The sequence below is a fragment of the Amblyraja radiata genome, chromosome 25 (genome assembly GCF_010909765.2).
Source record: "Amblyraja radiata isolate CabotCenter1 chromosome 25, sAmbRad1.1.pri, whole genome shotgun sequence".
Classification (NCBI taxonomy): Eukaryota; Metazoa; Chordata; class Chondrichthyes; order Rajiformes; family Rajidae; genus Amblyraja; species Amblyraja radiata.
In genome coordinates, this window is record NC_045980.1 from 24,977,079 (window position 1) to 25,004,464 (window position 27,386).

General features: G+C 40.9%; 1 protein-coding gene across 1 annotated transcript in view; it reads left to right on the forward strand.

Moving 5' to 3' along the window:
* gcn1 (GCN1 activator of EIF2AK4) overlaps positions 1 to 27,386 on the forward strand; it is an 88,890-nt gene extending 61,504 nt beyond the window's left edge. The window contains exons 42-58 of the mRNA XM_033043515.1: positions 2,224 to 2,366; positions 2,887 to 3,004; positions 3,896 to 4,111; positions 6,844 to 7,008; positions 8,630 to 8,791; positions 9,075 to 9,167; positions 10,504 to 10,647; positions 11,013 to 11,282; positions 11,922 to 12,035; positions 14,273 to 14,503; positions 15,770 to 15,963; positions 18,680 to 18,794; positions 19,051 to 19,147; positions 21,211 to 21,359; positions 24,753 to 24,860; positions 25,431 to 25,649; positions 26,964 to 27,386. Of these exons, the coding sequence (XP_032899406.1) occupies positions 2,224 to 2,366; positions 2,887 to 3,004; positions 3,896 to 4,111; positions 6,844 to 7,008; positions 8,630 to 8,791; positions 9,075 to 9,167; positions 10,504 to 10,647; positions 11,013 to 11,282; positions 11,922 to 12,035; positions 14,273 to 14,503; positions 15,770 to 15,963; positions 18,680 to 18,794; positions 19,051 to 19,147; positions 21,211 to 21,359; positions 24,753 to 24,860; positions 25,431 to 25,649; positions 26,964 to 27,089 (2,664 nt within the window). The 3' untranslated portion in view covers positions 27,090 to 27,386. The remainder of the gene's footprint in view (positions 1 to 2,223; positions 2,367 to 2,886; positions 3,005 to 3,895; positions 4,112 to 6,843; positions 7,009 to 8,629; positions 8,792 to 9,074; positions 9,168 to 10,503; positions 10,648 to 11,012; positions 11,283 to 11,921; positions 12,036 to 14,272; positions 14,504 to 15,769; positions 15,964 to 18,679; positions 18,795 to 19,050; positions 19,148 to 21,210; positions 21,360 to 24,752; positions 24,861 to 25,430; positions 25,650 to 26,963) is intronic.

Genomic DNA, 27,386 nt, shown 5'->3' on the forward strand with positions numbered 1-27,386 from the left:
AAGGCCAGTGATTTCCTCGCACCTCAGTAGACTGAAATTTTTATCTCTCACTGTCAGAATCTTTTTAAGTGCAGCAATTCCTTCACAACAATAAATTGTATTCAAGCATAGTACATGCCAGTTAAAATTCAGGAAAACATTCATTAGCCTCTTTCAAATGCTGAGAAGAATGGCCAATGACTTCCCAACAGCTGCATCAACGTCTCCATGCCTATCCTTCAATAATACTGTGAGCATTGCTATTCCCTCCACATAAGATATGCCAAACATCACAACAAAAAAATACCTTGAGCATTTCACCCGCTGAGTTTCTCCAGCATTTTTGCCTACCTTGAGCATTAATGCATTTTGCCTTTCTCCTCGCACAGAGAAGCCACCTGAATATCAAGTGATGCGTAATTGCTACTTTCTAACGCCACCCCTTGCTGTTAATGTGAAAGTAGTTAAAGATTTGACAGACTGCATATGTGGAAGATTTACGGTGTATTCATCCATGAAAGTGTTATGATTGACGTCATTCTTAAGATGAATTTTCAACTTTGATTTTAATGGAGTAGGATATTGTCAGCTTCAGTGAGCTTGCAATTTAAAAAAAATCTATTTGCATAAATGTGTCATACTTATGGAGAAACCTGATGTTTGGGTGAACCTGTATAATAATCTGACATAAACTTGACAGGCAAAAAAAATGCAGCTTCATGGAACAATACAGCACAGGAACAGGTCCTTCAGCCCACCATGTGTGCCCTGGCTATGCCAATCTAACTAATCCCATTTGCCTGCACATAGTCCATGTCCCTATATTACCTGCCTATTCGTGTCTCTTAATCATTGCTTCCATCACTACCCCAGGTAGCGTATTCCTGCCAGGCCTGTATTGCAGCCACCTTTAGCTCAAGCTTGTTTTGGGGGCTAGTCCCCTTCAGTTTTCTCTTTAGCATATAAAAAGCATTCTCAATTGAGTTCAGATCGGGTGAATGACTTGGCCACTCAAGAATTGACCACTTTTTAGCTTTGAAAAACTCATTTTTTGCTTTAGTTTGGGATCATTGTCTTGCTGTGGAATGAACCGCGTGCCAATGTTTTGAGGCATTTGCTTGAACTTGAGCAGATAGGATGTGTCTATACACTTCAGAATTCATTATGCTACTACCATCAGCAATTGTATCATCAATGAAGATAAGTGAGCCAGTACCTTCAGCAGCCATACATGCCCAGGCCATAACACCCCCACCACTGTGTTTCACAGATGGGGTGGTATGCTTTGGATCTTTGGCAGTTTCTTCTCTCCTCTATACTTTACTCTTGCTAAAATTCTGATATAAGTTCATCTTCGTCTCATCTGTCCACAAGATCTTTTTTTTCAGAACTGTGGTTGCTCTTTTTAGTCCTTCTTGGCAAATTGTAACCTGGCAATCCGATTTTTGTGGCTAACCTGTGGTTTGCATCTTGCAGTGTAGCCTCTGTATTTCTGTTCATGACGTCTTTTGCGGACAGTGGTCATTGACAAATCCACACCTGACTCCTGAAGAGTATTTCTGATCTGTCGGACAGGTGTTTGGGGGCTTTTCTTCATTATAGAGAGATTCTTCTGTCATCAGCTGTGGAGGTGTCCTTGGCTTGCCAGTCCCTTTGCGATTAGTAAGCTCACCAGTGTTCTCTTTCTTCTTAATGATGTTCCAAACAGTTGATTTTGGTAAGGTTAAGGTTTGGCTGATGTCTCTAAGACAAGTTTTATTCTTGTTTCTCAGTCTCATAATGGTTTCTTTGACTTTCATTGGCACAACTTTGGTCCTCATTTTGATAAACAGCAATAAAACTTTCCATAGGTGACGGAAAGACTGGAGGAAAGACTAGATGCTGAGAGCTCTCTTATACCTGCATTAAGGAGGCAACACACCTGAGCAATTACAAACGCCTGTGAAGCCATGTGTCCCAAACATTGTGGTGCCCTGAAATCGGGGGACTATGTATAAACACAGCTGCAATTTCTACATGGTGAAACCAAAATGTATATATATACTCTTTAATAAATCTGACAATGGGCACTTTAACCACATATGATTTTTTTCTATTACAAATCTCAAATTGTGGCGTGCAGAGGTAAATAAATAAATGATGGGTCTTTGTCCCAAACATTATAGAGGGCACTGTAAATATGCTATCAAGGCAGTAAGAGGCAAATAGTGTAGTTTATCAATGCGTGTCCATTTCTTCATACAGGCTCTGGCAGATGAGAATGAATTTGTTCGTGACACTGCTCTACGTGCAGGACAGCGGGTTATCAGCATGTACGCAGAGACCGCCATAGCACTGCTGCTTCCAGAACTGGAGCAGGGATTGTTTGACGATAACTGGCGAATCAGGTACTGTGAACATTCTTTACAAGAAACCAATCTTTAAAGTTCTCTCATGGCTTTTAACAATCAAGCCATTGAAAATCAAATATAGACAAGTGTAAACTTTGATACTGTGGTGGGTGGTGGAGTGGTGTGGAGAAAATCTAGCTGTAACTCTTTCATGAGATTTGTGCAGTGTGCTTTAATGTTTGAACAAACCAAAAGAGTACAGGTAATGTGAAGAACTATTAATACTCTCTGCTATGGACTTGCTCGCCAAGATCCATCTGCGTAATAATGCTTCTCAAGGTTCTGCCATTTCCGGTGCATAATGTGCTTGCATGAGATTATACATCGTTTCATACTTGTCTGGATTTAACTCAATCTGTTATTTCCAACTCATCTATGTCCTTCATTATCCATAAATCCGCCAATTTTTATGTCATCTATAAACTTACTCTTGAGCCCACTTGCATTTTGATGGAAGCTGAATTTTATTTAAAATACAGTCAAGGCAATATAAGGTGACCTTTCTTTTGAATTTCAGGTTCAGTTCAGTCCAGTTGCTGGGAGACTTGCTATTCCATGTGTCAGGAGTCACTGGAAAGATGACAACAGAGACTGCCTCAGAAGATGACAATTTTGGCACTGCCCAGTCCAATAAGGTGAAGTTCACAAATTGTCACATTACATGATCTATTATTATGGGCCATACACAGTGATAAAATCCCAAAAAGTGAAAGGGCACAAATATGCACGATTCATGGTCTGTACCTCCGTTTAACTGACCCTCCCTCTATACTACATGGACATAAGAAATAAAAGCAGGAATGGGCTTTTTGTCGTCTCATGCCTTTTCCCTTGTGCCATACTGCAACATTCATTAACCCAATATCCCTTGATTCCCTTAATATGAAAACTCTGTGTTAAATGTTGGTTTGGATCCATTTAACACGTTTTGTCATCATGTCTTTCATGATTAGCTTCATTGGCAGTCTGTAGGTTACCTTAGTTGCTGTGTTGACTTGCTACCCCTGCGAAGAGTCTGCCATGTTAACAGTGGATTTGTGACCTGGTCCTGAGATGCTATTTAAATGGATCCCACATAAACTGACCACACTGGAACCCTTCAATTAAAAACTAAAAGCTTGGTTATGTCCCTGATAGAAATCTTCATAATGAGACTATTTTGTTACGTAAGTGAAGATAATTCCATTTATGAGGCGTCCAAAATTAAAGCATAAATAAAACGGTGGATAATAAATTTAAAGAGCAATCTGAAGAAACATTTGTCGATTGTGGTAAGAATGTGGAACTTGTTATCATGGGGGATGATCGAGGCTTGTATGGGTCCAAAGGAACCTGAAATGAATATGACTATATAAGGGAGAACAACAAATTTTGACAAGATGGGATTGAGAAAGATTTTTATGGAACATGGACAGAGGCAGAGTCCGACTGAGCTAACTGAATTGATTCTTTGTATAAATTTAGCATAATTTAATATATTGGCCGGTGCATTTTGTAGAATATAATGTGATGTTTTATTCTTTTAGGCTATAATTGGTGCACTTGGGGAGGAGAGGCGGAATCGTGTGCTGGCTGGGCTCTACATGGGCCGCTCCGACACACAACTAGTGGTGCGTCAGGCCTCACTGCACGTCTGGAAAATTGTTGTGTCCAACACCCCACGCACTCTGCGGGAGATATTGCCAACGCTCTTCACTCTGTTGCTGGGTTTCTTGGCCAGCACCTGCTCTGACAAGAGAACGGTGAGTTCAAACATTAAATTACATTGGAGACAAGAAGATGCAAAGAAGTGACGTCTACAGAGATATATCTATTGTTTCATAATTTGATGAGCCAGGTTTGTTACTGAATTCCAGTAATGTCTATGTGCATTGTTACCACTTTACGTAGCCATGTGGGTATCCACTAGCTTCATCGCACATCTGAAAGGCAGCAGGTGTTGGTAGGATTGGTGTGTAGTAGAAATTAGTGGGGGAAATAGGATTACTCTGTAAAACAGAGTAGACTCGGACCAAACTGGCCTTCTTTGTTGTAATGAAAATATGAAACAAATGATTAAAGCAAAATCTCTTTTGCTGCTGTCCTCATGTAACCATTCTGAAATTAGAGCTGAATACAATCTGAACTGGTTAGATATAATCGTGAATCAATCCTAGCATGACATCAGATTTAAAAACTAATCCAATATATGGCACCAAATCTGGATCATGTTGTAAACAGGGCTCAAAAGGTATAATAAATAAATAAGTATCAACTCTCTTTGAAAATAAATATGATTCTCATTATGTTAAACATTGCCATAAATTAAAAATCATTAGATTGTGGAATTTGTTGACAAGTAGCTATATTACTAAACTCTTAATTTGGGTATATTAAGCAATTTAAAAAAAAACGGGTCAGGGAAACATTGCAGAAAAGCCAGCAACCTGGTATAATTAAATAAGACAATCCTACAGTTGTAAAACAGCTGAAGCACTTGCATGGCGGTCACTGCTTACATTATCCAACATAACTCCTGGGAGAGGAGCACATTGGAACTAAGGGTTCATCAAGCCAGTATAAATAAGGTGCAGTTCGGCTGAAACATAAATTATGGATATTCAAACTCGTAACTGTTGCACAGAAGAATCCCAATCTTCTGTTTGGGCAAGCTAAACATTCAGTGAGTTGCAAAAATGTGTACTGTCTGGGGTAACACCATAAATATCCAAAGAATGCAACCAAAATTATTTCAGAGATTCACTGCCTAGGGGGTCAATTAATTTCTTATCTCCTGCATGGTCAGCCCTTTATTATTTTATGACTGATTCCAGGCACCTCACCTCAACATCTGCTCTGTATTAATTTTGTATGCCTCAATGATTATTTAAGGCATCGGTCATTAAAAAACGAATACTATTTATTATATGGATCAATCTGTGGAAGTATAGATCTCGATGGCAGAATATTAAAGAAGTTTATGATAGTATCAAAATGGAGAAAAAGGCATACATTGTTGGGAAAAGTAGTAGTAGTTCTCCAGAAAGCTAGGAAAATTTTACAGACCAGCAATGGATGACTAAAACGATAACACAAAAAAATTATCAAGAAATATAAAAACAAGCAGTACATGCTTCTAAAAAATAGTTATGGTAGCTGATTGTTCCTTGGGGATTGAGATTGGGAAATAACAGGAATTAAGTATCTGGCAGGAACCTTGAACAAATATGTTGTCATCTGTCCTCCCTGTAGTATTTCCAGGCACTAAAGGAGGCAATGCAGTTCAAATTATTGTTGTGCTAGAAAATAGGTATTAACCAAACTAAGGGACCCACAGACTGGCAAATGCCGTGGACCTGATGGGCTGGCTAGATTCCTGGTCTTAAAAGAAGTGATTGAAGAGATATTGGCAGTATTTTCCCCAAGCTCTCTAGATTTTGAAAAGGTCCCAGAGAAATTGGAACATCACAAATGGAATAGCCCCATTCAGAAAAAAAATGTAGAGGACAAAAGATAGTAAATGATAGACCATTCAAAATAGGTGAGTATAAAAGTCAAAAAATCTTGTTATAACTGTTCAGGACACAAGTGTAATCAAACCTGACGTACTCCAACTTGAAGGGTGGGACAGCTAGTATAGTCACTACTCCACAACACCAGGGACCGAGGTTCAATCATCCTTGGGTGCTTTTTGTGTGGAGTTTGCATGTTCTCCCTGTGACCTGATTTCATCCTACATCCCAAGGACTTGCAAGTTAAGAGGTTAATTGGCCACTGTAATTTTTTCCGAGTGTAGGTGAGTGCTAGAATCAAGGGCAAGTTGGTAAGAGTGGGGTGAATAGAAACTGAATTACTGTATATATTTGTGTAAATGAGTGATCGGTGGTCAGCATGGACACAGTGTCAAGAGCCAGTTTCCATGCTGTATCTCTCTACAAACAGTTTGTTATCATTATTTAAGGAAAATATTCTTGCATTAGTGACAATCCAGAGAACGTTCATTTGATCCCTGGTTCTATAAAGCTTGAGCAGATAGGGCCTATGCTCACTAAAACTTTGGAGAATGAGGGGTGATCTTTCTTAAAAGTGTATAATTCGTGGATACTGAGAGGATATTTCCCATCATGGAAAAAATCTCTTAACTCGAGAGCATTGATTCAGATTAAATGGTTTTAAAACATGGAGATTTTGTTTTCTCATAGGCATTTTGCAATTCTGTACCTTAATGTAGTTGAATGTTAGTTGGATAACCAATCTTCTGAAGATGATATGTCCTCCATCACTGGGAAGAACAAACCATTGAGATTTTAAATTAGTCCAACCCAGGATTAATTGGTTGTCTTGTCTTTCTATCTGCTGCACAGTACTGTGTAATATAGTTTATATGGAGCGGTTTAATCACTTGTAAACTGGCTGCCTGTTTTAACTTTTTATTTATGGATCTCAGACGTTTGCAAGGTTTTGTATTGACATATTCTCTGACTTCTGCGTACAGATTGCTGCAAGGACGCTGGGGGACCTCGTGCGGAAGCTTGGGGAGAAGATTTTGCCCGAAATTATTCCCATCCTGGAAGCAGGGTTAAAATCAGAGAAGAGTGATGAGAGGCAGGGTGTTTGTATCGGTCTCAGTGAGATCATGAAATCCACCAGCAAAGATGCAGTAAGTATCTCATCACATTGAGTGTGTCATTATATGTATTCCCCCTATTTCTCCACTTCATGGACCTCGAGGTCTTGCACGGGGGAGGGAAGGAGCCATAACTTCCATGGGGAGAGAGTTCTGTGCGTCAGCTAAACTGTTGACTCAAAAGATAAACCTTAATTGAACTTTAATGAATTTTAACAGAAGATGGAACAAAGATGATGGCATCACATTCATATTTGCATTCAGCAACCTCTTGTCCTCTAGTTTAACCTCCACCAATATGTCATGCTCTCAAAGTCGGAGCATACAGCACAGAAACAGACCGTTCAGCCCAACTAGTCCAAATTGACTAATTTGGGCTAGTCTGTTCATCTGAGATCACTATCCCGGCCTTAAAAATATTCAAAGACTTTGTTTCCAACGCCTCGTGGAAGGGATTTACACTAACTTAAGTTTTTCGGGCAATCGAATAAAACCTTGGTTAAAGAGGTAGATATGAGGACCACCTTAAAGTTAGAAAGCAGGGTTGAGCATGTTAGGGAAACTGAGTTTGGGACCTTGAACATGAAGGCATGGAAACCAACAAAGGAATGGTTAAATCTGGAGATGATTCAAAGTAAGTTTGAGAACTTCAGCAATTGTAATTGTAACACGTGAAAATAAGTGGTCTTCATGTTGGACTATATATTGCACCACCCATACATTAATCTTTCATATCTTTATTTAAAGTAAAGCCATTGCTCCCTCACACTGGTCTCTACCTTGGAATTGCCTTTTTCTTTGCTTTACCTGTGGATTTAGATTTGTTTTTCTGAGGTGGGCAACTGGTTGAACCATCCTTCGGCTTACGTGACTGAAAACACATATTATGTCCTGTTCATCTCTGCAAGTAGTGCATTATTCTACACTAGAATCCATGGATGACCTTTGTTTCTGTTCTCCACAGCAAACTAACATCTTAAGCTCCTCAAAACAGGAACATTCGTCCCATGATATCTGTTTTGAAATAGATGGGAAACTAAGCTAATTCCCTTTGCCTGCATCTGATCTACATCACCATTCCCTGCCTATCTAAAATCCTCCTAAATACCACAATTGTGTCTGCTTCCACAACCACCCCTGCAGTATGTTCCAGGCACCTACTACTCTCTATGTAAAAAAAATAAAAATAAACTTGCCCTCCACATCTTTAAACTTTCTCCCTCGGACTTTAAAGCTATGCTCTCTAGTATTTGACGATTCCACCCCGGGAAAGATTCTGGCTATGTACCCTATCTATGCCTCTCATAATTTTATGAATTTCTGTGAGGTCTCCCCTCAGCTCTGATGCTGTTCTGTAATGCTTCCTCCATGGTTTCCAGCATCGAGTATGAGGAGTTGCAGGAGCTGCTACCATCCCTCCTCATCACCTCTTCTTGTCTATTCTGCTTTTCCCACCACATTGCTCTTGATCCAACTTCCCCATGCTGATATGATGGGATTTCCTTCTTGGGTACAGCCTTTGTCCCTTCAAACAAATTCATTATCCCATGTGTTATTTCTGAGAATTTTGCCTTGCAACTCAATATAAGATTTTATTTTTCAATCAGATTACAGAACATAGGTGATTGTAACTCTTTCTCTCCTCTCCCACCAGGTACTTGTCTTCTCGGAGTCTCTTGTTCCCACGGTGCGGAAGGCTCTCTGTGACCCTCTTGAAGAAGTCCGAGAAGCTGCTTCTAAGACGTTTGAGCAGCTGCATTCAACAATTGGGTACCAAGCTCTTGATGACATTCTTCCCTACTTGCTGGAGCAACTTGTAAGTGATGGAGTTGGTGGGGGGTGGGGGTCTCCAGGCGAAGATATGTTTATCCTTTTGCCTACTTTCTTCCTTAAATAAATCTGCCTCTCTCCTTAAACTCTGCTTAAAATCTTGTTTTTTCCTCTTCTAATATTTCCCACCTGCTGAATTTTGTAAAGCCTTTGGTAAACCATCTTGCGACATTTTATATATTCAGTTGTTCATATACATGCAAATTGTTATGCCTTTGTTGATTGGGTTTGAAATGAATCGACATCATTGATTATTCTATCCATTGCAGAATGGTGCGGAAATGGCAGAATTTGCTCTTGATGGATTGAAGCAAGTGATGGGAGTAAAGAGTCGAGTTGTCCTTCCTTACCTAGTGCCAAAGGTACATCATATGGAGCCCAGCATTAAAGAAAAGCTAGCCATTCATCAACATGTGTGTCAGAGTGCTCCCAACATTCTGACCTGTTCTTTATTCAGATGTTGAGCAGAAATTACCAGAAGAAAAGTGTTTCAATGTTTCTGAAAGCTGGTGTTTTTTGTTTGACAGAGGAGAATAATTCATCAATAACTGATCTAGGGAGGCTTTGAACGTGTAATCATTGTCATCCTGCAAGTAGGTTTTAGACACTGTGTGATTTAAGTGGATCTTGGATAGAAGTCCCTTTCAAGAGTCCAGGAGTTAATCATTTTGTATCGGGACATCACAAGCAAGCAGAATGTAGTTGGTACTTTAACATAATTGGATAGAAACACTCGTAACTAATGGATAGTAGCTATCTATCCCACCGCATTCAATCTAGCCAGAGTGATGAAAACACCAAATTTTTAGTTTCGAGATACAGGGCGGAAAAAGGCCCTTCGGCTCACCGAGTCCGTGCCGACCAGCAATCACCCCCACATTAACACTATCCTACACATACTAGGGACAATTTGCACATACACCAAGCCAATTAACCTACATACCTGTTCATCTTTGGAGTAAGGGAGGAAATTGAAGATCTCGGAGAAAACCTTCGTAGTCACGTGGAGAACATACAAACTCCATGCAGACGGCACCCGTAGTCGGGATCAAGTCTCCGGCGCTGTGCTGGCCGGATGTGTGATAAACTGCTAAGGAGTTTGTTCATCAACGTATTCACTTGTATTTATAGTTGATCATAACCCAAATGAGAAGAGGGGAAAAAGTCAGAGAATGTAACTAGTGGAATTACTCAGCTGTGACCTGTCATGGTCATGAGAGGTTGATGGTCGCCAGCGCCATAATATGAAGAGGAAGCATAGTTTCTTCCCGCTACCACAGTTTCAGTAAAGGGTATCCAAATTTATTATTCCTACCAATGTTTGCTTGTTGAATGGCAGAAATTTTCAACTGTTTTTAAAAATGAACTTGTGGAATGGAATGTTTTTACAGAAAATAAAGCAAAATGAAATGTGTCCTCCAAAAAATGATATCTAACAGAAGAGCCTGGCAATACACAGCAGGTTGGACATCATTTATGAAAGCTGAAAGGGGAATCAGTTTCAGTTCAGTGATCTTTCAATGGATCACACTCCTTGCTCTAGTTATGATTCCGGTCTTTATCCCTGACTAAGAAAGAAGTCTTCTTGATATATTAAATGGTACAGATGTGTGTTGGGTTCCAAATTAGTCATTTGATTTAGAATCTTGCAAAATAAAAATGTTGCGCTCCAATCCCTCTGCTTTTCTTGTTCTCTAGCTTATAACACCACCAGTGAACACGAAGGTGCTGGCGTTCCTGTCTTCAGTGGCAGGTGATGCATTGACTCGTCATCTCAATGTGATCCTACCTGCTGTCATGACGGCACTGAAGAACAAGATGGGAACTGATGAAGCACAAGAGGTGAGAATCTGCTGGAAACTTGCAACAAATGCACATCAATGGAGCACTGTCACTGAATGACTTAATGTTACCCTGTCCTTTATTTCATTGGGCATCTATGAATGCGCAAAAGTTATTTTTGAAATTCTTTCACAGTTCAATATGAGTCAGACATCCTCAACATTTTAAATGAAATAATGGTACTTAAAGATTTAAATAATGAATTTGTATCTTTAGCATGTTTTGTCCTAATATATTCATATTGCTTTTAATCGAGATCCAGAATGACTACTGTGTGTTGGACACCATCATCATTGACTTCCATTGCCTGTGACTGTTGCCGCCTTTCAGAAATGCACTATTGAGATATTTCCTATTTTTTGCAGGAACTGGCTAACTGTCAGACAGTAATTTTGTCTGTGGGAGATGAAATTGGGCAAAGAGTAATTCTAGACGACCTTCTGGAAGCAACAAGGAATTCGGATGTCGGGATGCGGAAAGCTGCAGCAACAATCCTCAACATTTACTGCTCAAAAACCAAGGCCGACTACTGTGGCCACGTCAAGAACCTGATGTCTGGCTTGATCAGGTTACTCAGTGACTCTGATGAAACTGTTCTGAATGAGAGCTGGGATGCTCTGAATGCAATAACAAAGGTACTTTATCTCTGTACTTGGATGATAGGATGCCCTGCTGAGTCATATGTATCGTAAATTGCACTGAAGCTTGGCAGTTTTAAGAAGAATTATTCATCTGCCTTCAAGGCAGTGACTTAGAATTTGCTAGCAAATGCCTGCAGTCCTTAATAAAAGTTCCAACGGTTTTGATATGTTCTGCTGCTAAGTTTTAGGACTTGGGTTTTGGTTAATTTCATGTGTTTTTTAACAAGTTTTCAATTATAATCATTTTGAAATGATTTGCAATAGTCAAAGATATTCAGAATAATTAAAAGTCCCTGACAGCTTTAAAAGATGGTAAAACAGGTGACATGGCTTTGCCATTTACCAGACCTGTCAGGGTCCTGTCGCTGCCAAGGTGCACTGTACTCTGGGCCAGACCAGATAGGGCCAGGCATAGAGCGCCCAGAGACTGCAGTTATTCGCCTGCCACCAACTGTCAGTCCAATGTGCATTCACAGATGGATTTGATAGGTAATTCATTATCTAGTTTGCTGCAAAAGTGAAATTTTATTTGTAAGTTTTAATGAGGCTATGGTTTTTATGATATTGATTTGGATGTAACGCTCTGCAAGCAAACTTTATTTATTTTTATCATTTTTCTTTCTCCTATATTAGAAGTTGGATGCTGGAAGCCAACTATCACTTGTGGATGATCTACACAGAGACATCCGTGCAGCAGCTGTGGAAACCAGAGGCAACCACTTACTAGGATTCTGCATTCCCAAGAAAGTAAGACAATGTTTGGCCCAAATCAATGTGTCACTGGCCTATGGCAAATTCTCCAGGAATGTTACTGTTGATTATATTTTGACAGTGTGAAAAGCTGTGCAGAAATGTTGATGCTACCATAAGGAGAAATTTTACTAAATTGCTGCATCAATATTTGAATCAAATTGAATTGAATACATTTTATTAGCCAAGTGTGTATACATACAAGGAATTTGTCTTGGTGCTTTGCTCGCAAGTAACAACACGATACAGTAAACAATTGAGAACAAAACATTATAATTTAAACATGTGAAGAATGAAATAAAATACCAGAGCAAAAGGAGGCTACAGACTTTTGGTTGTTGTGTAGAACTACTGCCCGAGGGGGAAAAAAAATATTTTAATGTCTGGCTATGGTGGCTTTGACAGTCCGGAGTCGCCTTCCAGAGGGAAGTGCTGCAAAGAGTTTGTGGCCAGGGTGAGAGGGGTCAGAGATGATCTTGCCCGCTCGCTTCCTGGCCCTTGCAGTGTAATGTTCGTCGATGGGGGGAAGGTTGCAGCCAACAACCTTCACGATTGATTGAACGATGCACTGCAGCCTTTGGATGTCATGCTTGGTGGCTGAGCCAAACCAGACCATGATGGAGAAGGTGAGGACAGACTCTATGATGGCAGTATAAAACTGGACCATCATTGCCTGTGGCAGATTGTGTTTTCTCAGCTGCTGCAGGAAGTACAACCTCTGTTGTGCCTTTTTGACTGTGGAGTAGATGGTGGCCTCCCATTTAAGGTCCTTTGAGATGATGGTTCCAAGGAACTTAAATGACTCCACAGATGTGACTGTGGTGTTGTTGATGGTGAGTGGGGGGAGGGGAGGGGGAGCTCTCCTAAAGTCTACAATCAATCCCACTGTCTTAAGAGCATTGAGCTCCAGGTTGTTGTGATGGCACCAGGACGCCAGCTGTGTCACTTCCTGTCTGTAGGCAGATTCCTCCCCATCCTGGATCAGTCCAATCAGGGTTGTGTTGTCCGCAAACTTGAGAAGCTTGACAGAGGAGACTGTGGAAGTGCAGTCGTTGGTGTAGAGAGAGTAAATGAGGGGAGAGTACGCAGCCTTGCGGTGCTCCTATGTTGATGGTCAGCGGGTCCGAGATGTGCTTTCCCAGCTTCACATGCTGCTTCCTGTCTGTCAAAAAGTTGGTGATCCACTAACAGAGGGGTTCAGGCACAGTCAACTGGGAGAGTTTGGAGTGTAGTAGCTCTGGCACAATGGAGTTGAATGTAGAGCTAAAATCCCCAAACAAATTCCTTGCATAGGTCCCCTGGCGGTCATGGTGCTGGAGGATGAAGTGCAGGCCTGGGTTGACTGTGTTATCCACAGATCTATTGGCCCGATATGCAAACTACAGGGGGTCCAGCAGGGAGTTTGTGATGTTTTACAGATGGGCCAGCACAAGTCTTTCAAGGGTCTTCATGATTACAGAGGTCAGTGCAACAGGCCTGTAGTCATTAAGACCAGTAATCCCTGTTTTTTTGGGGTACAGGAACAAAGTGGAGACTGAAGCAGGCAGGACAGTGCAGGTTTGCTGGGACTGGTTGAAAATGTCTGTGTAGACTGTTGCCAGTTGTTCGGCACAGAGCTTGAGGATAGAGGAGGAAACATTGTCCGATCCTGGAGATTTCCGGCTTTTCTGTCTGCTGAATAACCTCTCCACCTCCTCAATTTCTACTGTTAGTGATGGAGAAGTGACCAGACTGATGTTGGGCAGCAAGGAGGGGGTGGGTAGAGAACGAGGACCTTGTCTTTGCAGACTGGAGTCAGTCTGTGAGCAGTTGTGAAGTGGTGATTGGGGAGGAGTGTGTGGGGGAGGGGGTATTAGGGTTGTTTCTGTCGGTCGAACCTACAGTAGAATCGTTCAGGTCGTTGGTCAGCTGACGATTGTCCAAGGAGCGGGGGGTTCCTCTTGTAGCTGGTGATTCATGGTGCAAATCAAAAGATAGAAGCGATTGACAGTAACTTTCAGAAAATGATTTGCAGGTTGAAAATAGAGTGAAGCAGCTTATTTCATATTGAATTTATGGAGCGTTAAGTGAGAGGAGATGAGACTTGGGAAGAGAGATAAAATTATAAATGCTCTCCTGTATGATGTAAAATTTATTAAGAATCTACTCTAGGGACAGCGGATATTCAATGTTGATTTGTTGACGGAATTTTGTGAACGTTTGGTGCCTCAACTTAATGCAGCATGTTATTACAGGGTGTTACGTCGATCCTGCCCATTCTACGAGAGGGTGTATTGACCGGAAGCCCGGAGCAGAAGGAAGAAGCTGCCAAAGCCCTCGGACTTGTAATCAAGCTAACTTCTGCTGAAGCACTGAAGCCATCAGTGGTGAACATCACTGGACCTTTAATCCGTATCTTGGGTGATCGGTTCAGCTGGAATGTGAAGGTGGCTCTCCTGGACACCCTTAGTTTATTGCTCAGTAAGGTAAGAACTGAGGCCTTGAATGCAAAACACGTCCCTGTCATTTTTCCATTTTGCTTTCTCACTGGTCCCCTGGCCCACTCCACCTGTCATACATGTATAAATAAAGCATTGTCCTAAAGAATGAAGCTATTACACAAGATTTAGTTCTATACGTTTATAGTAGGAGCAACAAAGTATTCTGAGTATAAGTGCGGAAGGTGGGAATATGTTTACCCATGAGATAGAACAATATAAATGTATTGAGTTTTTTGTTTGAAATATTTACATTAGTAATAAAACTCTCCTGATTAAAGATTATTCACATTTGTATCATTATACTGAGGAGACCCACAAATCAGAAGAGAACAGATACAATTACTTATTGCAGACAGCCTCAAAATGGTTATCTACCTGGAATGACTTATTTAATCATAATGTGCAACCTTCAGCTCACAACTTTTTGGTCCCTTGCTCTTCTTTGACTCCTTCCAACTTTTGCTTTGTGTATCCAACAATTTTTACCAAGAGTGGAACTTGCATCTTGCCAAAAGTAATCCTTCAGTTTATAATGTTCCCTCCCCACTTCATAAACTATAAAATATGTATACCGTTGGCCACTGTCAAACAATTCCGTCAAACCAATGATCAGTTTTGGTATCAGAATATAATGAAGCTACACATAAACCATTCCTGCTGTTTGCTTAACGGTTACATTATTTCTATTTTTATGAATAGATTGTCTCTCCAACTTAGTTCCTTTTTTCTGTGAAACCGAGTCAAGTTTCAACAGAGATAACTTGAACAGGGAACGAACCAGGTCCACTTATGCCAAAATGTTGCAGCAGTCTTCTTCAATTCAAAGCCAATGAAAATCTTATTGAATGATCATGACCTACAGTGTTATCCCGCAGAGTGATCACAGTGTTGAGCTTTTCTGACTCGGATACAGAATATTTTACCCTGGACCCATCCATCAATTGTATCTCTCATCAAAACCTGTGTGGTATAGTTAATGATTTTTGCATGTTTGGCAGAGAATTGTTCCTTGGAAAGTGATGCTCTGTCTCATCGCACATATAGAAAACTACAACTGCTTCTGTTAACCTCAGAAATGAATGTATTACGTAGAATAATTTTTAATGTGCCTGTAGTACTTAGAGTAGCTTGGCTGTTGCTAACATACTGGCACAATCAAATGAGATTTTACTGGCTGAAATGTATCTTTCCAGTGCTGACTCATCGTTCATTTAATTGCCATGGTTTTTTTTAATATATTCTGATGCATAGGTGGGGATTGCCCTGAAGCCCTTCCTTCCACAACTTCAAACCACCTTCACTAAAGCCCTGTCCGACACAAATCGTGCTGTCCGCCTAAAAGCAGCTGAAGCTCTTGGAAACCTGATTGTAATTCACACCAAGGTGGACCCTCTGTTTACTGAGCTGCTGAATCTGGTGCGAAATGCAGATGATTCCAGTGTGAGGTATGCGCCACAAGTTAAAGGGAGATATGGATTTTGCTGTTGCGTCACTTAGCAATAATCAACATTTTCTGAGAAATTTCAAATTTATAGTGAATTACCTTAAAATCTGTATGTGGAATGCCAAGGACTCTCCTCTGTAGCAAGCTGATGCCAGATGAGTTGAGCAATAAGCAGACAAGATAAATATGTTGCTGTGATGGAGCAGGAGGAGCTGTAAAATCAATTCAAATGTATGTAATATATTCAAAGGAATGTCTACAGATGGAATTATTCAAAAAGAAGAGTGAATCTGTTTGGCAGTACTTTCTTAAGCAGATGCTGTTTATTGCTGGTGGTAGTCCATTTATTTGCAAGTGGACATGAAATAGTGTGCCAAGAGTGGGAAACCCATGTTTGTGTTAGAAGTCTCGTGTTTAATTGTCTGCTCATGGAGGCTGGCTAATGTTGTGCCTCTATTCAAGAAGGCCTGCTAGGTAAAGCCTGGGATCTATAGACCAGTGAGCCAAACATCTGCAGTAGGCAAGTTACTGGAAAGGATTCTGAATAAGATAGTCATAGAGTGATACAGTGTAGAAACAGGCCCTTCAGCCCAACTTGCCCACACCGGCCAACATGTCCCAGATACACATAACCAAATAGTCATAGTCACAGATATATATGCATTTGTATAGACAGGCCAATTAGGGATAGTCAGCATGGTTTTGCACGTGGCAGATCGTGTCGTATGAATCTGAGTTTTTTGAAGAAGAAATAAAGAAGGCTGACGAGGGCAAAGCCATAGACGTTGTCTATAAGGGAAGTAAGATATTTGATATGGCTGTGCATGATCGACTGCTCTGGAAGGTTAGATCACATAGGATCCTGAGGGAACAAGTTGCCTGGATAGAGAATTGTGTAGGAAGGAACTGCAGATGATGGTTTACACCGAAGTTGGACACACAATACTGGAGTAACAGCGGAACAGGCGGTTTCTTTGGGACGACAGATGGCACAATGGGCTAAGTGTTCGGCTGGCAACCGGATGGTAGCCGGTTCGAATCCCGCTTGGAGTGCATACTGTCGTTGTGTCCTTGGGCAAGACACTTCACCCACCTTTGCCTGTGTGTGAATGTGTGTGAATGTGTGTGAGTGATTGGTGGTGGTCGGAGGGGCCGTAGGCGCAGATTGGCAGCCACGCTTCCGTCAGTCTGCCCCAGGGCAGCTGTGGCTACAGAAGTAGCTTACCACCACCGAGTGTGACTGAGGAGTTAATGAATAATGCGATGTAAAGCGCCTTGAATATTAGAAAGGCGCTATATAAATCCCATCCATTATTATTATTATTATCTCTGGATAGAAGGGTACAAACGTCACCCATTCCTTATATCCGTAGATGCTGCCTGTCCCGCTGAGTTACACCAGCATTTTGTGTCTATCTTTGGATAGAGAATTGGCTTCATGGAAGGAAGTGGAAGATGATGGTGGGCGGGTTGGTTTCAGACTAGAGACCTGTGACTAAAGAAGGCTGTGTCTGAAGAAGGGTCTCAACCCGAAACGTCACCTATTTCTTCGCTCCATAGATGCGGCCTCACCCGCTGAGTTTCTCCAGCATTTTTGTCTACCTTCGATTTTTCCAGCATCTGCATTTCTCTCTTAAACAACCTGTGACTAATGGTGTGTTTCGGGGATCGGTGCTGGGCCCGCTGCTTTTGTGATTTATTTCAACAATTTGGGTGAGAATGTACAAGGCATGATTAACTTTATAGATGGGACTAAAGTGGATGGAATATATAGTGTGGATGGTTATCAAATATGCCAGCAGGATCTTAATCAGTTGAGCCAGTGGACTGAGGAATGGCTAATAGGAAGTTTAATGCAAACATATGCGAGTTGTTGCATTTTGGGGAGTCAAACTAAGGCATGACCTTCACAATGAATGATGGGGCCCTGGGGAGTGCTGTAGAGCAAAGGGATCTAGAAGTGCAGGTACATAGTTCCCTGAAAGTGGCATCACAGATAGAGTCAAGACGGCTTCCAGTACATTGGCCTTCATCAATCAGGGTATTGAGTATAGAAGTTGGGATATTATGTTATAGTTGTACAACATTTTGTTGAGGCCACAATTGGAGTATTGTGATAGGCTTTGGTCACCCTGTTATAGGAAGGATGTTGTTAAACTGGGAAGAGTGCAGAGAAGATTAATGTGGATGTTGCCAGGATTCGAGGGCCTGAGCTGTAGGGAAAGATTGAGCAGGTTACATCTTTATTCCTTGGAATGCAGGAGGCTCAGGGGTAATCTTATAAAAGTGTATAAAATCTGAGGGTAATAGATAGGGTGAATGCACAAAGTGGGGCAATCAAAAACCAGAGGACATAGGTTTAAAGTGAAGAGAGAGATTTAATAGGAACCCGAGGGGTAACTTTTTCACACGGAGATAGTTGAGACAGGTACTTTCACAACGCTTAAAAGTCATATTGATAGGTACATAGATATGAAAGGTTTAGAGGGATATGACCAAACAAGGGCAGTTGGGACTAAGGCATAGGCAAATTAGGCCAACGGGCCTGTTTCTCTGCTGTGGGACTGAGCATTTTGTTTACTGTCTCTTGGGAAGAACATTATACCATCTAGAGTATTATTTATTCAAGTCTTGTATTTCATCAGAAACTTCTTATTAAAATTATATAATTCAATATTTTAACGTAAAATTTGATAAGTCTTTGTCTCTACTTTTAGAGAGACTCAACTTCAGGCCCTGCGATTTGTCATCCAGGGGGCAGGTGCCAAGGTTGATGGAAATATCCGGAAAAACATCACCACTTTGTTGTTAAGCATGCTGGGGCATGATGAGGTATGACAGATCTGAAAGAGGTTGAAAACACTTGATAGTGCACAGTACACTGGAAAGATGATGGATCATCATTAAATGAATGTTTACCTGCCTCTAAATGCAATATGAAGTAGCAATCTGAGAAGCACATGATTTTACATAGGTTAAGAAATATAATGTATTAGTAGTTCTATTTATGAGGATTCAGTGATAATGGTCTAGTATTTTGTCATGTTCCTTGTATAATGCCCTAATGGCTGAGTCTTCTTCCTCTCAGGACGCCACACGTATGGCTTCAGCTGGTTGTTTAGGAGAACTATGTTCATATTTACCAGATGATGAACTCAGTATAATTCTCAAAAAACACCTTTTAGGTAAGTTATGAGCAATGTGACTGCAGCGCCGGTCAGGAATTGGTTTCAGTTGCCACATTTGGAATGTTATGCATTGTTCAGAGTTAGGACATCATTCACTAAGATTGTACCAGAACTGAGATGTTCCAACCTTGAGGGAAGACTGAGCTAGCTGGGTCTCAGCTGTTACACAATGAAAGCCTATAATATCATGAGTTTTCTGGGATTTAGGTGGCCTAAAATGCCTCCACATGTGGGAAATAAGCTATTACCAGGGGTATTACAGGAAAATACCACAGAGACCTTCTCCTAAATGTGAACAAAACCAAGGAGATTGTCGTCGATTTCAGAAGGAAAATTCAGCCCAGCCACACTCCACTTTGCATCAACAACTCAGCAGTGGAGCAGGTGAAAAGGATCAAGTTCCTGGGGGTGCATATAACGGACACCTTAAACTGGTCCACAAACATTACATCTCTGGCAAAACGGGCACAGCAGCAGTTGTACTTCCTCCGCAGGTTGAGAAGTTTACACCTCCACCCTCCCATCCTCGCCACTTTCTACAGAAGCACAATTGAGTCGGTCATGACCAGCTGCATCTCTACGTGGTGCGGCAGCTGTACAGCTGCGGACTGGACGTGCCTTCAGAGAGTGGTGAGGACAGCGGAAAAAATCATTGGGACTTCTCTTCCTTCCATCATGGACATGGGGTACAAGCGCTGTCTGATTAGAGCTAAGGACATTACCAGAGCCCCCACACACCCACAATTTGGACTGTTTATACTGCTTAACTCTGGGAGGAGGTACCGCAGCATGAAGAGCGGGACAACCAGGTTCTGCAACAGCTTCATCCCCCAGGCCATAAGATTACTGAACAATCAACAAAACCGAGGCTAGAACCTTTTAAATATCGACACTTTTAAAAAACTTTATATATATATTTATTTTACAGAACCATGCACATGAGGCATTTTTATGGACGCACCTAGCACTTTTACTTTTACTATTTACCTGATTGGAGAGTCAAATGCAACGAAATTTCGTTCAAGGTGCACTGTGTCTAGGTGTATATCTGAATGACAATAAAGTTTTCATTCATTCATTCAGACAGTCGATTGGAACTTATTAAACACTGGGTTGGGAGGCAGGGGTGGAGAAGTGGGATTATGACATATGCAGATAGGTTTAAATGAGGAAACTTGATTAGACCTTAAGTGCCAAAATAGCCCGATTATATGCATTTATTGTACACTTAAATGATACTTCCAATACTTTCTGATATTGGGACAAGCCCATTATTGCTTCTTTATGCACCCATTATAAACTGTTGTTTCTACAACTGCTTCTGGAAATTGTACATTCAGAGTTTGTTATAGTGAATTTTCATCCTGGCGTTTCGTCTCTATACATTCATTATTCTTGAGAAGAGGGTGACTACTGGCATCATGCATATATAGCCCCCTAACGAGTCAGAAAATTCTGAGTTAACTTTTTTGAAAAATACTATTTAAAAATGCAAGTTTTCTTCACACTTTTGATCAGTTCTATTGTTTACTACAATCCAAGGTCAGAGGTATTAATTAAAGATAATAAACTCTTGAAAATGTAACTCTTATGTTTCTTTAAAAAGTGAATTATCTGATTGTTCACATCACTTGTGGTTTAGGGCTGTTAAAAATAAACTCTTTTATTTTAAATGATTTTCAATCCCACACAATTTGTATTCATCAAAAAGTCAATTTGAAAAAAAATCTGAAATTCAACCTAGGAGTCGACTCGTATTTCACATTTGGAACCATATGAAGAATAAAACGTCCACATGTTTAAAAGTCAAGATGTCTCAAATGGGCTTGTTAACTTTGGCCCCTTATTCTGAATCGCACTGCTGGTTCGCTCTCAGAACTCCCATCAGTGTTTCTACTTTGTTACTCCAACAATAGTATTTATAAGATTAATTATCAAGAATGTGTATCACAGGTAATATATCTGTATTTTTTTGCCTGATTATGAGCTTCGTGTTTCCTACACACGGGGGTAATGGCTATGTAGGTACAATTATTGACGTTGCGTGACTTTATTTGCAGCCGATGTATCGGGCATTGACTGGATGGTGAGACATGGACGGAGTGTGGCCCTTTCGATTGCAATGAAAGCAGCTCCCAGCAAGCTTTGTACAAACGAGTACAATTCAACCATATTGGACATGATTATCGCTAGTGCTACAGCTGACCGGGTAAGCAGTAGAACCCATTTTGCTTCTGTTTGTCAAACCTACATTTACAGTTTATTCATTCCACAGCCGAATATCACGTGGGCGTACAAATCTGGGGAAGTCACACCGGGTGCTGCTGCTTAATCTTTGCATTTCATACATACAGTGCCCTCCGACTTCTAAATGGTGAAATCAAAATGTATAAAAATAGCCTTTAATAAAATCTGACAATGTGCACTTTAACCACATGTGATTTTTTTCCTATTACAAATCTCAAATTTGTAAATGGAGTACAGAGGCAAATAAATAAATGATGGGTCTTTGTCCCAAACATTATGGAGGGCACTGTGAAGCCCCTGTCCCACGATGCGAGTTTACCCAAGAGCTCTCCCGAGTTTAAAAAAAATCAAACTCGTGATAAGTACGTAGAATGTACTTAGCGGGTACGGCAGAGCTCGTGGATGTCTCGTAGCGGCTCGTAATGCTAACGGCAGGTACTCGGGGAAATGCGGCAACTCAAACTTTTTTTAACATTGTGAAAAATGTCCAAGAGTAAAAAAATACTCGTGATGAAGTACCATGAGTTTGATTTTTTTTTTTAACTCGGGAGAGCTCTTGGGTAAACTCGCATCATGGGACAGGAGCTTAAGACTGCAGTGCAATTTGTGAATGATATGCAGAGCAGCAACCGTGTGTTGGTGGTTTATGGGATGTCAATCTAGTGATGTAGGCAGGAACTGCAGATGCTGGTTTAAACCGAAGGTAGACATAAAAAGCTGGAGTAACTCAGCGGGTCAGGCAGCATTTCTGGAGAAAAGAAATAGGTGACGTTTCGGGTCGAGAGTTCTGAAGAAGGGTCTCGACCCAAAATGTCACCTATCCCTTTTCTCTAGAGATGCTGCCTGATCTGCTGAGTTTCTGCAGCCTTTTGTGTCCATGGTCATTTTAAACCAGCATTTGCTATTCCTTCCTACATCACTTGATTGACATCCCATCGTTCGATCAGCCGAGAAAACAGGTTGTTGGCTGCAACGTTACCCCTCCATCGACGAATTGTACACTGCAAGAGCCAGGAAGAGAGCGGGTATGGTCATCTCTGACCCCTCTCACCCTGGCCACAAACTCTTTGAAGCACTTCCCTCTGGAAGGCGACTCCGGACTGTCAAAGCCGCCACAGGCAGACATAAAAACAGCTTTTTTCCACGAGAAGTAGCTCTACTCGACATCCAAAAGTCGGTAGCCTCCTTTTGCTCTGGTATTTTATTTCATTCTTCACATATTTAAATTATAATGTTTTATTTTTAATTGTGTTGTTACTTGTGAGCAAAGCACCAAGGCAAATTCCTTGTATGTATACATATTTGTCTAATAATATGTATTCAATTCAATTCAAGATGGCTTTATGGTGGGTAGAAATATTAGGAAACTAAAGCGATAGTGCAAGCTCACTAAAATGTTGAAGAGGAGAAAATGTAGACTTTTTTTTGTGGTGCGTTCATTCAAGGGATGTGAGCTTCACATTTAATTACCTATCCATAATTGACCTTGAGATGGTGGTGGTGAGCTGCCGCCTTGAACCGCTGCAGTCCTTGAGGCATAAGTAGACCACAACACTGTTGGGATGAACTTCCAGGAGTTTACCCAGCAAGAGCGAATGAATGGCGATATATTCCCAGGTCAGTATGGTGTGTAACTTGAAGTAACTGTTAGAAGGATGAGATGGGATCTTATTGAAACATATTGAAACACAAGTTAGATCGAGCTCCAGGGGCTAGTGGAATCAAGGGATATGGGGAGAAGGCAGGCACGGGTTATTGATTGGGGACTATCAGCCATGATCACAATGAGTGGCAGTGCTGGCTCGAAGGGCCGAATGGCCTCCTCCTGCACCTATTTTCTATGTTTCTATATAAGATTATTAAGGGATTGGACACACTAGAGGCAGGAAACATGTTCCCAGTGTTGGGGGGAGTCCAGAACCAGGGGCCACAGTTTAACAATAAGGGGTGGGCCATTTAGAACGGAGATGAGGAAAAACGTTATCACCCAGAGAGTTGTGAATCTGTGGAATTCTCTGCCTCAGAAGGCAGTGGAGGCCAACTCTCTGGATGCTTTCAAGAGGGAGTTAGATAGAGCTCTTAAAGATAGCCGAGTCAAGGGATATGGGGAGAATGTAGGAACGGGGTACTGATTGTGGATGATCATCCATGATCACGTGAATGACGGTGCTGGCTCGAAGAGCCGAATGGCCTACTCCTGTTCCTATTGTCTATTGACAAATCCCATGCTTTTGCTGCCTTTGATCATCTAGCTGGCACAGATCATTATTTGGAATGTAGGGTCCAAGAAGTATTGATGACTTGCTGCAGTGCATCTCGTTTATGGTATAAAATGGTGGCGCCTTTTAAGAGGCTTTTGGATAGGCATGTGATATGCAAGGAATGGTGGCATATTGTTCACATGCAGACGAACAGAGGAGATGAGTTTAACTCTGCATCATGTTTGACACTGACATTATGGGCAAAGGGCCTTTCCCTGTGCTGTACTATTTAATGTTCACTGTTTACCCTGTTATAGTTCTGAAACTCTTTAATGTATGAAGTTGCAATCATTTTTACCTGTGCAAGCTAAAATATAAACATAGTTACAATGGAACCCAGCATGCCATATTCAAATTTGCATTTTTGAAAAGATTTTGTTAATTTGTTTAGTATTCACAGAATTTTTTTCCAGTTGCTTGAGAATTCTGCTTCATAAATACCAGATTAATAAGAATTTACTGTACTGTGGATGCTAGATTTCTGGATGTACTGAGCAGGTCAGGCTGAATCTTTGAAGAGAGAAATAGTTATCAGTTCACATCAGTGACATTTGATCAGAATCTGTTTATCGCCCCCCCAGAGATGCTCATTTGTTCCCATTTTTGGGATTGCATTTTACAAGGTGGGTATTCTATGTTCCTGAAGGAAGTTCCATTGCATAATGCCTTTGTTTCAGGATTTGCTTTTTTTTTTCTCACTGGAATGAAATGCAATAAGAAACATTTCTAAATTATTTGGTCACAATTGAATTGCCCAGTCACCTTTCCCAATCCTTTTTTATCCGAAAAGGAATTCTGCCTGTATCTTTTCTTTTTGTTCGACAAACAATGACTTCTGGTGCAGCAACTCTGCAGTATTCCTCAACAAATTAACTTATCTTGAAAACCGCTCATTTACAATGACTGGTTACAATGGGACTCAGTGTGCCAAGGTGGGCGGTTATCCAGCAATGATGAGCTATTTAAAGTTGCTTTTTATTTTTAAAACAAGACGAAATTTCATGGCAGTAAGTACGCACTTAAAATATAATTTAAAAATCTTGGTAGTGGTCAACATCACCAACTCAAAAGTGAAATCTGGCTATTTTTTGTAGATTCCCATCGCTACAAGTGGAATCCGAGCCTTGGGGTTCCTGATGAAGTATCAAATACAGACAGAGGATGGAGCAGTGTCTCTAAAACTCATCACATTACTGGTGAAGGTAAAACCTTGCAAACATTCTTCAGTGCGGTTGTTAATGATTATAAATAAATTAGAAAATGCTGCAGGTACTCAACCAGTCGAGCAGCGTCTGTGAAAAAGGGAAAGAATTAACATCTTAGTTTAATGAACCTTGATCGGAAATTGGAAAATGTTATGGATAAAATAAGTTTTAGAGGAAATGAAGAAGGGCTGAGAAAACAGGTTTAAAATGGGGTTGAGGGCATTAGGAATGCAATACCTGGTGGAGCGTACAGGTTTGTAGGTTAATTTGCTTTGAAGGCAAGTGCAGCCAGATCTGCTGTGGTATGACTTTCTAGAACACTAGGTTTCCTAGGAGCGTAACTATCGCGCTATAGCAGAACTATCTGTAGGAGGATATGACCAAGAAAGAGAGAAACTGATCTGAATGCTGGAATGTGAGAATTGATGGAATGACCAATCATTGGAGATTATTAAATTTGCTGAGTTTGTAATCTAGTCAGGTGTGCATATTTTTTTTATCCAATGAGTGTTAAATATTTTAATTTTGATTGCTCTTTTGATCTCTACACAAACTCTCACTCTGCAGAATTTACAGAATTCATCAAGTGACGTGAAACTGGTGGCGGAGAAAATGGTCTGGTTGTGTAGTAAAAACACTTTGAATCCACTTGACCCTCAGACAATCAAACCTATCCTGAAAGCCTTGCTTGATAATACAAAAGACAAAAACACCAGTGTGCGAGTATTTAGTGAACAGGCCATTGTCAGCCTCCTCAGGTTAAGGGAAGGAGAAGAGTTGTATCAGGTATGTGGCATGCACTAAGTGATTTTACTGTCTGAAAATAATATATTTGAAAGATATTACCGGATATTGTTAAATTGAATCCACTGCTGGACAGATCTAAAAGCTTCCTTTTATAGGTTTCCACCAACTGTTAACTTTCCATGCAGTTATGGAGCCACGGGTATTGGTTTGTATCGGCCACTGTCAGTTCAGTGGGGCAGCATTGTGGCACAGTTAGACTTGCTGCCTATCAGCTCCAGTGACTCGGGTTCAACCTTGACTTCCAGTACTGTCAGTGTGGAGTTTTCACAACCTCCCTGTGACCATGTGGGTTTCTTCCAGATGCTCCCGTTTCCACCCACGTGGCAAAAATGGTAGGTTAGTTGGCCACCATAAACTGTCTGAGTGTGTAGATAGAGTGATAGAATCTTATGGGGGGGGGGGGGGGGGGGAATTAATGGGAATGTTGGGGGAATAAAATGTTGGGTTAGGATTAGAGGAAAAGTTAGGCTTGATGGTCATCGTGGACTTGATGTGCTGAAGAGCTGGGGAGGCTGATACTTGTACTCTTTCAGGATCGCTTGAGCAGATCAGAGACTTGCACCCATGTTGTGACTTCATGGCATTTCCACAAGCAACCAAAGTCTCTATTCTCAGATTCCCATGTAGTCTGCGAGTACTTTACTCTAAAATGTTGCACTAAATTGTCCCTGAATTCTATGGGTCTCGTATTAATTTTCTGCTTGACCATGGTTATCATTCATTTGTATGCTCAAAGGAATGAGAAGGGATGTTAAATACCCAGCAACATTGATCTTTCCCACCAAGTCTCTGCCTCTGGTGTGAACGAAGCACACTGGATACATTTCTGGCCTGTGGAATAGCCCTATAAATAGTGAGTGAGTAAGATTAAATAGCTGCAGTTCATAATAGCGAATGCCAACAAATTCATGGTGGGAGGCTGTTTCCTCTGGCAGGCATAGTTGAGGAAAGGATTGACCACAAAGCACAGAGATGAGAAATTCCTTGGTAAATCTTTGGACGGCCTCAGACGACTGCAGCTATTTAAGTCACTGAGTTTATTCAAGTTTTATTTGATAGATTTTTGGACAATGAAACTTAAAGCATGTGGGAATCAGGCAGGAAAGTGGTGTCTAGTATACTTAATGCTGCAGTGAACTTAAGGGGCTGTGTAGCCTACTCGTATTGTTCTTATAAATGCTTGCCTTTTACTTCATATTACTTTGTCACTATAGCTTGGAAATAAATTACTGCTGAGCTTGTGAAATCCTCTTGAATTTTGGGAAAAATAAACTTTTATTTTCTTTTAACCAGAATGTATCTAAAATTCTTGATACTGCGAGTCTGGATCTGTTGACTGAAAGTTATAGACGAAACTTGAAGAAGCTTGCCAGCCAGCCAGACTCAGCGGAACAGCTCGACGATACAATTCTGACATGATGTGAAGAGTTGAATGATATCTTTGCCGAATAAATTTAAGTGAAAAGTTTAAATTTTAACCTTGTTTGAAAGTGCAGTCACCATTATGGCAGGCTGTTGGAATTGGACGTGAGACTGTTGAGCATTGTTGCACTTAGATTGGGTGTAAAATGAATAGAGGTATTTGTGGTGTCACAACAAGAAATGCCATTAACAGCCATTAACAGCAGAGCAAGGGACCTGCTTGTAAAGATCCAGAGAATAACAGCCTTCAGGTTTTCCATAAAAGTAATCATTCAATAAAATCTTTAACTGGTT